General features: G+C 53.1%; 1 protein-coding gene across 1 annotated transcript in view; it reads right to left on the bottom strand.

The window, feature by feature from the left end:
* Window positions 1-1,584: 1,584 nt before the first annotated feature.
* PRRX2 (paired related homeobox 2) overlaps window positions 1,585-11,194 on the bottom strand; it is a 51,523-nt gene continuing 41,913 nt past the window's right edge. Inside the window, exons 2-4 of the mRNA XM_027556543.1 lie at window positions 4,362-4,549; window positions 3,359-3,537; window positions 1,585-2,066 (exon numbers count right to left, since the gene is read on the bottom strand). Coding sequence (XP_027412344.1) covers window positions 1,931-2,066; window positions 3,359-3,537; window positions 4,362-4,549 — 503 coding nt within the window. The 3' untranslated portion in view covers window positions 1,585-1,930. The remainder of the gene's footprint in view (window positions 2,067-3,358; window positions 3,538-4,361; window positions 4,550-11,194) is intronic.

Raw genomic sequence — 11,194 nt, 5'->3', positions numbered from 1 at the left:
CACACACATGATCAGGGCACTGGTCTCTTCTTGTTCTGGCCCCTGTAGTCAGCTGGGCAGAGCCAGCTGCAGACATCAGCAGAATGGCCCTCCCCATGCCTTCAGCTGGAGCCAGTGCCTCCCTCCGTTTATTGGTGCCCCCTACCAACTGACCAGAGCCTGAACCTGCCATCACAGGTACACGGCGATGGTCCCGGGGGCCGTTGGCACATCTGAAGAGGGTGACACCCACCCCACAGGAACTGTGTTTTCATGGTGCAATTCCCAGTGGAAGATGGGGAAGAGTCTCTGGGGGTGACTTGGGAGATGGGGAAGGTCCTCACCTCACTCGGGGACGGTCACACCTTGTAAAACAAAAACAGAGACCGTTTCTTATGTTAGGATTGCCACGTGGCTTTGACCTGTTCAGGGTCACCTAGAAGATGCAGCCTGTGGCGAGGATGCTGGCCCTTTGGAGGTGTTTTGATACCATATGGGCAGGGAAGACTGGAGGAGTGGGGTCCATCCATGGAGTCCAGTGGTGTGATGAGAGGCTGAGCACCTCTGGGCCGTCTAGGGGTCGGGAAGTGTGTTCTTTGTTTTTCTATTTTTGGCCATGTCACATGGCTTGGTAGGATCTAGTTCCCCAATCAGGGACTGAACCTGGGAGACAGCAGTGAAAGCACTTAGTTCTAACCACTGGCGGGCATGCATGCTAAGTCGCTTCAGTCGTGTCCTACTCTTAGAACAGTGGAGTGGGTTGCTATGCCCGCTTCCAGGGGACCTTCCCCACCCAGGGATCGAACCCATGTCTCTTATGTCTCTTGCATTGCCAGGTGGGAACCTACCACTAGAGCCACCTGGGAAGCTCTAACCCCTGGACCCCCAGGGAATTCCCCTGGGAAGTGTTGTGTCTCACTTCCTGGGGGCTGGTTGCAGAAATGATCTCTTAACCTCTCTGGAGGCTATGCCCATCAGGAGGGGTGGCCTGGGGCCAGGTGGAAAGGGCTGGCTTCAGACCACTCCCCTCACTGCACAATTTTCTGCAGACTCCTGAGTGGCTGGTGGCACACAGGTCCTCTGTCACCCCCAGTGACCATCTGCAAAAGGGCAGGCTGGAGAACTTGGAAGAAGGGCTCTGGTGGTCTTGACTGTTAGACCACCAGAACCACTCTGTCCTGTAAGCCCACCTGGGGCCCCCTCTCTGCACCCCCACTGTCTGAGCCATTCGCCCAGGCCCCTCCACAGCCAAAGGCCCAGGGGCACCCACACCTCCTGCGTGTCCAGCAGCAAGGGCTTTAATTGCAGCCCCTGCCCCCCACACCTGTGCTTCCCCTGCCATAGGGTAGGGGAGACACCCCCTGCCCAGAGAGGGCTGGGATCCTGCCCAGAGTCACACAGCAGGGTTTCTCCCAAACACCTGGGTGTCAGGGGCTCCGGGGAAGGTCTCTGTCCTCCAACCCCACTCCCCACCCCTGGGGTCTGCACGGTGATAAAGGACTTTTTCAGAACGAGGGACACAGACGAGGGCAGCTGGCCCCCCAGAACAGCCCCTCATTGGTTTGCTGTCCTGTCCGCAACCCCCCCACAACCTTTGGGGGCTTAAACAATTTCTTCTTTTTTTATTTCTTACAGACAACAGCTTTTTGGCTTTCATACACCAAGTAAGTGAGGTCCTCGGTGAGCTGCTATTCCACCTTCTGGCCCAACCCCTCCAAGGATCAGGGGCCGAAGTCTCCAGCGGCCGTGGATGAGGGGCTGAGCCAGGCTCCAGGCATCTCAGCAGCCTCTTGGGCCCAGGAGTCTGGGCTGCAGAGAAGGGCCAGCCAGGAGAGCCCACCCAGCCTGTCCTGGAGACAGGGGGCAGGAGAAGGTCACTTTCCTGCGTGTCTGCCCTCTTTTCTGTTGTCGTTAGACCAGGGAGGCACTGGGATCCTGGCGGAGCCGGCTGTCAGTTCACGGTGGGCACCTGGCTGTGATGCAGGCTGAACTCCTTGGCCTTGAGACGGAGACTGGCGATACTGTTGGCCATGCTGACCCCCGGGGTCGCGGGGCCTGAGCCTCCAGGGCTGTAGGGCGGCACCGTGCTGGGGGCGACAGAAGACACAAGGACATGTCGGTGCTGCCCGGAGCTGACCACCCTGGCTGTCCATCCAAGGACCCCAGCCTCTGGTCCTCCTGCCTCCCCTCCTCAGCTCGCAGGCAGCCTTCCCCTGGGGCTGGAGGTGACCTGCGGCCGCAAGATTTAGGGCAGAGGCAGAAGGGCCCACGGTCGGCACTGGGACCTGGAGCCGCCCCTGCAGGTTTGGGGTCATTCCTCGCTGGACCAGGAACTTCCTGCATCCTGTTCACCCCCCAGCGCCCACCGGGTGCCTAACACACAGCAGGGTGGGGGTGGGATGAACGCACACCTGTATGGAAGGACACCTCCTGATGGTTCTCCTGCCCCAGGTAAGGAGAGGGCAGGGAGGGGGTGGGAGGGCTGTGGGTCTAGCGTGGACATTTCCAGGACTCAGATCCCACAAGCTGACCCACTGGATCTCCTGATACCAGGGCTCCCACAGAGCTGCTCACACAGCCTAAGGGGTGGACAGCACCCCTGGGAGCTGTGGGGTGCAAAACCCCAACTCCCCAGCACCCCCTCCCTCTCCCGCCCTGCCCTGCCACCTTTTCCTGGCTTTGACCAGGACAAAACTGCCCTAGCCCTCGCCTCCAGGTCCCAGCCAGGTCCCCAGGACTGGGAACCATCCTCGGGGGCCCTCCCGGCCTCCCTCCAGGATGACCGACAAGAGGTGCGGAGGTGCTCGCGCCAGCCTAGAAAGCTGCAGGTTTTCTTTCTTTTTTATTTAAAAAAAAATTTATTTAGTCATTTATTTGGCTGCGCTGGGTCTTTGTTGTGGCATGTGGGCTCTTTTAGTTGTGGCTGTTAAAGTTCTGCTGAAGATCTAGTTCCCTGATCTAGATCCCTGTGGGATCTAGTTCCCTGACCAGGGATGGAACCCAGGCCCCCGGGATTGAGAGTGCAGAGACTTAGCCACTGGACCACCAGGGACGTCCCAGAAATTGGCAGCTGTTCAGCTCTCTCAGGGTGACAGGGGTTCTCCACTCCCTACTCTCATCTTCTTGCCAGTCCACACATTTACAAATATACGTGCGTGCACGCACGCGCACACACAAACATACACACACACATTCTTACAACCTCCCCCATGCACACAGTCACACGCCTGCCCACACACCCCCAGTCCACGGAGGGCCTGGGCCCCTTTCACAGTTCTCTCCAGAGCCTCGAAGGAATCTGGATCCTAAAACACCCCATGGGGGTCTCCAGACTGCTGCCCGCCCGCCAACCCTGACCGGAAGCAGTTCCCACTCTTACCTGTAGGGGGACGAGGCTGTCCAGGAGAGATAGTCCGGGCTCAGGGTGGTGGGCCGGGGAGCCACCGGCTGCTCGATGGCGGCCTCCTGACTGTAGGACTTGAGCAGCGAGGCCGAGCGGTTGGCCAGCATGGCCCGCTCGTTTCTGCGGAACTTGGCCCGGCGGTTCTGAAACCAGACCTGGGGGTGGGAAGGAGCCATGAGTGGGCTGCCAGGGGGACCCAAGTCCTTTTGGACCCACTGTGTACCTGCTCTGTCACCCACCCTACACTGGCGGCTTCATTTCCCTGAGCCTCAGTTTTCTCATCTGTAAAATGGGGGTGATATAGTGCCTGCCGCTGGGTCAGTGTGTGTTGGAGACTGTGCCAGTGGAGGAATGAAGGCATGAACCGATGAACATTTAGCTGCTGGAAGGTTGTAATGAAGAGAGCTGTACGCTGGGCACTCTGCTCAGAGCTGGCACGGAGAAAGCCCTGGACACTTTAAAACGACTTTTATTTATCAAAACCCTCTGTGCCAGACACTGAGCTAAGCCACAAAAATAATTCTTTTCTCATAAGAAGGCTATAAAATAGACCCACGCGATCCTCATTTTACAGGGAAGCCACCCTGTGGGCTTCCCTTATAGCTCATCTGCCTGCAGTGCAGGAGACCCCAGTTGGTTTTGATTCCTGGGTCGGGAAAATCCCCTGGAGAAGGAAATGGAAACCCACTCCAGTACTCTTGCCTGGAGAATCCCATGGACAGAGGAGCCTGGTGAGCTGCAGTGCATGTAGTCGCAAGAGTCAGACACGAGTTAGCGACTACACCACCACCACCACCTATGGCACAGAGGGGTTAAGTAACTTGCTGAAGCTCACACAGCTGGCCAGTGGCAGGGCTTGGATCGGACCCTCAGCCCTCCTGGCCTCAGACGCCCCCGCACACCTTGGCAATTCCTTAACCCTGAGTGCATGGTGGCTGTACACGCTCCTGCGAGGAGCCCACGGACTCGCAGCGCTCACCTGGACGCGCGCCTCGCTGAGGTTGACCCGCCGGGCCAGCTCCTCCCGCACGAAGGCGTCGGGGTAGTGCGTGCGCTCGAACACGCGCTCCAGAGCCTGCAGCTGGCTGCTGTTGAACGTGGTGCGGTTTCGCCGCTGCTTCTTCTTCCGCTTGGCGGCGCTGCTGCGCCCGGGGCTGGGACACTCACCTGCAGAGGGACCCAAGGGTCAGCTCAAGGCCAGGCCGGGCCGCCCCTGCGCCCGCAGGCGCCCACATGGTCACGACTCAGGCAACGTGCGCTGAGCGCTTTAACCTGTGTCTTCCCACTGCGGGTGGATGGTCCAGCCCTGAGATTAGGACCCTTTAATTCACTCCTTTGTTAATTTCTTTATCCATCCATCCATTTATTCTACAACACACTTACTGAGCACACGACGTGGCAGGCACAGGGCTAGGGCCCTGGGGATATAAAGGTGAACCAGAGCAGCCAGGTCCCCCTCCTGGGGAGCCAGGGGACAGGCACCTGCTGCCATGAGGAACAACAGACCTGATCAGGGAGGGCCAGAGGCATCTACGTGTCCTCAGAAGCTGGCTCAAACTCTGGGGTATGGTCAACCGCCATGGGTATTTGTTGTTGAATTACATTAATATATAAAAAGGCACAGTGAAAGTCACAGTTCTGAGGGTCCACTGCATGCAGGTAGGCTTTTTAACACCCACAGACCATTGGATGTTCACAAAAACCCAGGCAGGTGCTATTCACCTCCTCATGCCCCATCTACGGAGGAGGGGGGAGTTCAGTTACTGTTTCCACATTTCAATTTTACCCAGGGGTTAAACTGCTGACCCTTCATCCTGAAGGGCCCAGCTCACTGCTCACTCCTCCAGGAAGCCCTCCCTGATCTCCTGAGTGCACACGGAATGCTCTCTCCTCCATTGCATTCACTGGACACTTAGAACCAACCCTGTCTGGTTCAGTACTTGCTTATGTATCTTATTTTCTTATTAAAAATGTGTATGTTATGGATAAGCAACAAGGTTCTACTATATAGCACAGGGAACAATATTCAATATCCTATAATTAAGCATAATGGGAAAAGAATATGAAGAAGAATGTATACAGGTATAACTGAATCACCTTGCTGTACACCAGAAATTAACACATTGTAAATCAACTATACTTGAAAAAAAAAAAAAGGATACTTCATCAAATTAAAGAATCTGGAGATTTCATGTTAAAAAAGTATATTCTAATAACCAAGTAACATCAGTGTCACAGTAAAAGATTCAGACAACACAGAAAAGGACAAAGGAAAAGTAATGACGCCCTTCTCTTGACTCTACTCCCCAAGCTTTACAAAATTACAGATGTGCATTTAAAATAACTTACAAGCATGACTCTACAAATGACCCTACTTCACCCCTTTTCATGACTGAGTAATATCCCATTGTGTTCATGTGCATCTTCTTTCTCCATTCGTCATTGAGCATTTAGGTTCTTTCCATGTCCTGGCCATTGTAAATAGTGCTGCAATGAATATTAGGGTACACATGTCACAGAACGAAATAGGGTCATTTGTAGAGACGTGGGTGGACCTAGAGTCAGTCAGATAGGCTGTATAAGTCAGAAAGAGAAAAACAAATACATATTAATGCATATATGTGGAATCTAGAAAAGTGTTACAGATGAACATATTTCCAGGGCAGGAAGGAAGGCTGGGAGGGACGGGGAGATCAGGACGGACACATGTAGACTGTGCTGTGCTGTGTTTCGTTGCCCAGTCGTGTCCGACCCTTTGCGACCCCGTGGACTGTAGCTCACCAGGCTCCTCTGTTCCTGGGGATTCTCCAGGCAAGAATACTGGAGTGGGTTACCACGCTGTCCTCCAGGGGCCACTGCTGCTAAGTCACTTCAGTCGTATCTGACTCTGTGCGACCCCATAGACGGCAGCCCACCAGGCTCACCCATCCCTGGGATTCTCCAGGCAAGAATACTGGAGTGGGTTGCCATTTCCTTCTCCAATGCATGAAAGTGAAAAGTGAAAGTGAAGTCGCTCAGTCGTGTCTGACTCTTAGCGACCCCAGGGACTGCAGCCTACCAAGATCCTCTGTCCATGGGATTTTCCAAGCGAGAGTACTGGAGTGGGGTGCCATTGCCATCTCCGCATATATACACTACCATGCATAAAATAGATATCTAGTGGGAACCTGCTATAAAGCACAGGAAACTCAGCTCGGTGCTCTGTGATGACCTAGAGGGGTGGAATAGGGGGTGGCTGGGGAGGAGGAGGTCCAAGAGGGAGGGGATATATGTATACTTATAGCTGATTCACTTCATTGTACAGCAGAAACTAATACAATTTTGCAAAGCAATTATACTCCAACAAAGTAAAATTTAAAAAGCTTACAAGTATGAGATCACGCTGAACACACTGGTGCTGCAACGTTCCTCTTCCTATTTACTATACTCCTGAGACCGCTCCAACCCGGGCCAGCAAACCAGCCTTCTTTATTTGCATCATATGAACTGATCTGTATTTTCCCTTTTATTCCCTTCTTCCCTGGTGGCTCAGCTGGTAAAGAATCTGCCTGCAATGCAGGAGACGTGGAGTCAATCCCTGGGTTGGGAAGATCCCCTGGAGAAGAGAACAGCTACCCACTCCAGTATTCTGGCCTGCAGAATCCCATGGACTATTTCATGGGATCGCAAAGAACCAAAACAGTTGTCACAGGAACAGTAACCATCACCTGTTGTCGCAGTAACAGATTCAAACAACACAGAAAGGGACAAAAAGTTTCCGACTCTGCTCCCCAAGCTTTACAAAATTACGTGTGATTTAAAAATAATTTATAAGCATGACTCTACAAATGACCCTATTTCATTCCTTTTAGTGGTTGACTTTGAGCGACTTTACCACGTTCCCTGTCCCACCTTCCACCTGTCAGAACCATTGTAAAATTCGTCTTTGCTTTATCCTTTCCACACTGCTTTTTGCAGTTTTTTTTCTTGTATTTTCTCCTGCTCTTCTATTGGAAGCTAGCAGACTGTGGACTGCTGTGCCCCTCTCTTTGATCCCACTGAGCAACACATCCCAGGGATTTTGCCACCCAGTACAGACAGCCCTGCATGTGGCTCTGTGCCACTCAGTTGTGCAAATGTACTAGGTTTTTAAAAATATTTATTTATTTATTTGGCTCTGCGGAATCTTTCCATTGTGGCACGAGGGATCTAGTTTCCTGACCGAGAATCGAACCCAGGCCCCCTCTGCATCAGGAGGGCAGAGTCTTCGCCACTCGACCACCAGGGAAATCCCTAAACTGTGGTTTATTTAACTAGAACCAGAGCCCTATCGATTGGCAGGTGGTGTGTTTCCCATCTTTTGCAACTCAGAAGAATACCACAGTGAATAACCTCATGCTAACATGATATTCTATTTTTTCCAGTGAATATTTGGGACAGATTCCTAGAATTGGGATTGTTGGGCCAATGAGTAAAAAGCTAGCTAGAGCCAAGGACCCCCTCCAGGGTTCCCAGCAGCAGTGGATGGGAAGGCCAGTTCTGCTCCCAGCTGGGTCAGCAGAGGGTGTGGATAACCTTTTGGATTTGGGGACACACCCTGTATTTTTGCTTCCCCAGTTACACATTCCCTTTATGTTGCTGCTCAATTGCTCATTCATGTCCGATTCTGCGACCCCATGGACTGCAGCACGCCAGGCTTCACCATCTCCAGGAGCTTGCTCAAATTCACGTCCATCAAGTCCGTGATGCCATCCAACCATCTGGCCCCCTGTCGTCCCCTTCTCCTCCTGCCCTCAATCTTTCTCACCATCAGGGTCTTTTCCAATGAGTCAGCTTTTCGCATCATGTGGCCGAGGTACTGGAACTTCAGCTTCAGTATCGGTCCCTCCAGTGAATATTCAGGATTGATTGCCTTTAGGATTGACTGGTTTGATCACATCCTACATTCTTCACACGATGCTGAGTTGCTCAGCTGAGCATCTAGAACATTCCAGGCCCGGCCACAGATACCATTCAATCCTGGCTTTTGAACGCTCCCACGTTCGCAGAGTTTACTGACTCTTGAGCCACCAGCTGATTGGATTGGAGGGCAAACTGTTCCATGAGTCCAGTAATGGTTGCATGGGTCGGAGGTGGGGGCAGGGGAGTCGTCAAGCAGGAATCAGGCAGGGTTTCCCGGGAAAAGATGGCCTTACTGGGTTTGGACCGGTGGTTCTCAATTGAGGGCAATTTAGCCTCCAGGGGACATCTGGCAATGTCTGGAGACAATTTTGAAGGTCAGGACTGAGAGGCGGATGGAGCTCCTGGGACGGAGGTAGAGACCGGGGCTGCTGCTAAGTATGCTTCAGTGCCCAGAACAGACCCTGGATCAGGGAATTCTTTGGCTCACCGTGTGCACAGCGCTGAGGGAGAGAGGCCCTGGTTTGGAGGGAGGACCAGGAATTGAAGTCCAGTACTTTCCCCTTTGGAAAGTACTAAAAACACAGGACACATGTGGGAATGGGGTAGGCGGTGGCAGGGAACACGGAGCGAGCTGGCTTCGACTCCTGGACCCGCTTCAATCTTCACTCCTCACCCCTTTCCTCCAAGAAAAGGTGAAGATGGATGAGAATGTCTGGTGGCTGTGAATGTCTCTCCACCCCCGCCCCTCACCCCCTCAAGCGGGAAGAAACCTTACACCGAAATATCGAGGGTCGAGCGCTGAAAACCTGTGTGATCAAGAAAGACCCCAGAGAGTGGATGGAAGCTTCTGGAACACCAGCCATCGCGAGCTGATTTCCGCCCCCCCGCCTTTAGGCAATGCTGCTTGGGCACAAACCCAACGCAGGAGGCCTTTCAGCCAAAAAAGGAGACTTTTTCGGGAAATTTCTGAGCAATTCAAAACGGAGGGTGTTGAAATGAAAACCATTTTGCAGCCTTGGCCCCTGCCAAGGGGGTGCCGGAAGAAACAACTCTGCTCTTTGGCTAAACTGCTGGAGCCTTGGAGCCGAAACTCTCAGGCAAGGGATTTACACCCCCAGCTCCAGCAACCCGACTCTCACACCCCTCACCCCAGCTGGGCTGGAGTCACTTCTCTCCGTCAGGGCAGCTGTGATGGAATGCGCTCAACCAAAGTGGGTCTGGGCACGAACAGCGTCCAGTGTTGCACACGCTCCCATCCACTGGATCCCAGCATCTGCCCTACGAGGTGTTATCCCATTTCACACCCTGGGAAACTGAGGCTCTGAAAGGTTGACCCAAGATCACGCAGCTGGGACGTGCCTGTGGGGAGACTCAGGCAGCCTGGAGTATGAGTTTGTCTCTGCTGGGTCGTCTTCCCTCATTCTGCTGGTTCCCAGGGAAGGTGATGCCAGGTGTGGGGCGGGGCAGCGGGGGATCACACTCTCAGTCCCAGCTCTGGGAGACCTCATGGATCCTGTCATCTCACGGCTGTGTAAATGTCCCCAAGACTCCATCCTTGGGGGGACATCCTTGAGGGGGGAAGACCTCACCTCTGGGAGTCCTGCAGGACCGTGGCTTGCCCAGGGTCACACAAAGTTCCTGCAGAAGCTGAGTTTAACTGAATGCCAAGAGCACAGTCATCGCTCCATAAATGCTCGCTGCATTTAACATTTTTTTTTTTGGTTGTGCTGCACGACATGTGGGATCTTCATTCTCAGACCACGTATCGAACCTGCGCCCCCTGCATTGGAAGCGCAGAGTCTTAATCGCTGGGCCTCCAGGGAAGTTCCTGCCCTTAACATTCTTGACTGTATGCAACCCGCTTCCACCCCCCACCCCCCCAAAAAAACAAGGATCTTTCTTCTTCAGCCCAGCCCCTAGCAGAAAGCTGCTTCCAGTCCCAACTGCGGGCAGAGGCTGAGAAGAGGCCATTGAGGATGTGGAAGATTTAGGAGGTGTCTTGGAGGTGACCCAGGACTTGAACCCACAGCTTTGGCCTCAGCCAGGGCTCACTCTCAGGCTGCACTTTGCTTCCCAGTGGATGCGCCGGATGTTCGTTACCACGAGTTCCTGAATCGCCCCCTGAGAAGTGGATGTGGTGGGCGTGTGTCCTCTGGGGGTTCCACGCTTGAGCTTCAAGCATTTGGAAAATAAATAAATACTCTTGAAGCCTCGGGCCAGCGAGCACTGGGGCCAGGTCTGTCCCAAAAAGGCTGTGCCCAAAGTTTCCTTTTGTTCAGTAAAAGTTCTGGGATTGAAAATAAAGCCTGAAACCACCTCCATTTACCTGGGCTCTTTAGGGGCTACCGTGAGGGGCTGAGTCCGGGGAAAGATAAACGGACTCAGATAGCAGAGGCAGCCACGCTCTCTCTCTTACTACATTACAGTGAGAAAAAGTGACTGCTGCCCTGTTCTCTGCCATTAAATTATTTCACACATACCATTTACTTGGCTGACTTCAGGCCAAAGACATTTAAAAACTCTGCTCTCGGCCAAATGATCAAGTGTTCCTGGCTCCTTCCCCTGCACCCATGGTTTTTCTTATTCCATTTAATTTAAGGGTCTAAATAGTCTGGAGGGAATTAACTGCAAATTCTTCCTAAGACAAATAAACCCGGCCTCTTCGTTTCTGCCTTTCTCAAGCTGTTGAGAGACACTCTCTGTTTGTTTTTGCTTCAAATAGTCAGTTTGTGCCTGACCCTGGGGCCACGGCGAGCTCCAACCCAAATAAATAACTTTTATTAATTAGCATTTATTCCGACCGAATAAGCGGTCTCCCCCACCCCAAATGTGATCTCTGCCAACACGTTCACAAAAATAAACAACGGGTCCCCAGGACCTCGATGTGGATTTAACAAATTAACACTGGGCCTTGGTCAAAGGAGTTTTGAG

This window comes from Bos indicus x Bos taurus, chromosome 11 (assembly GCF_003369695.1).
Source record: "Bos indicus x Bos taurus breed Angus x Brahman F1 hybrid chromosome 11, Bos_hybrid_MaternalHap_v2.0, whole genome shotgun sequence".
Taxonomy (NCBI): Eukaryota; Metazoa; Chordata; class Mammalia; order Artiodactyla; family Bovidae; genus Bos; species Bos indicus x Bos taurus.
This window is presented reverse-complemented; position numbering and strand designations above follow the sequence as displayed.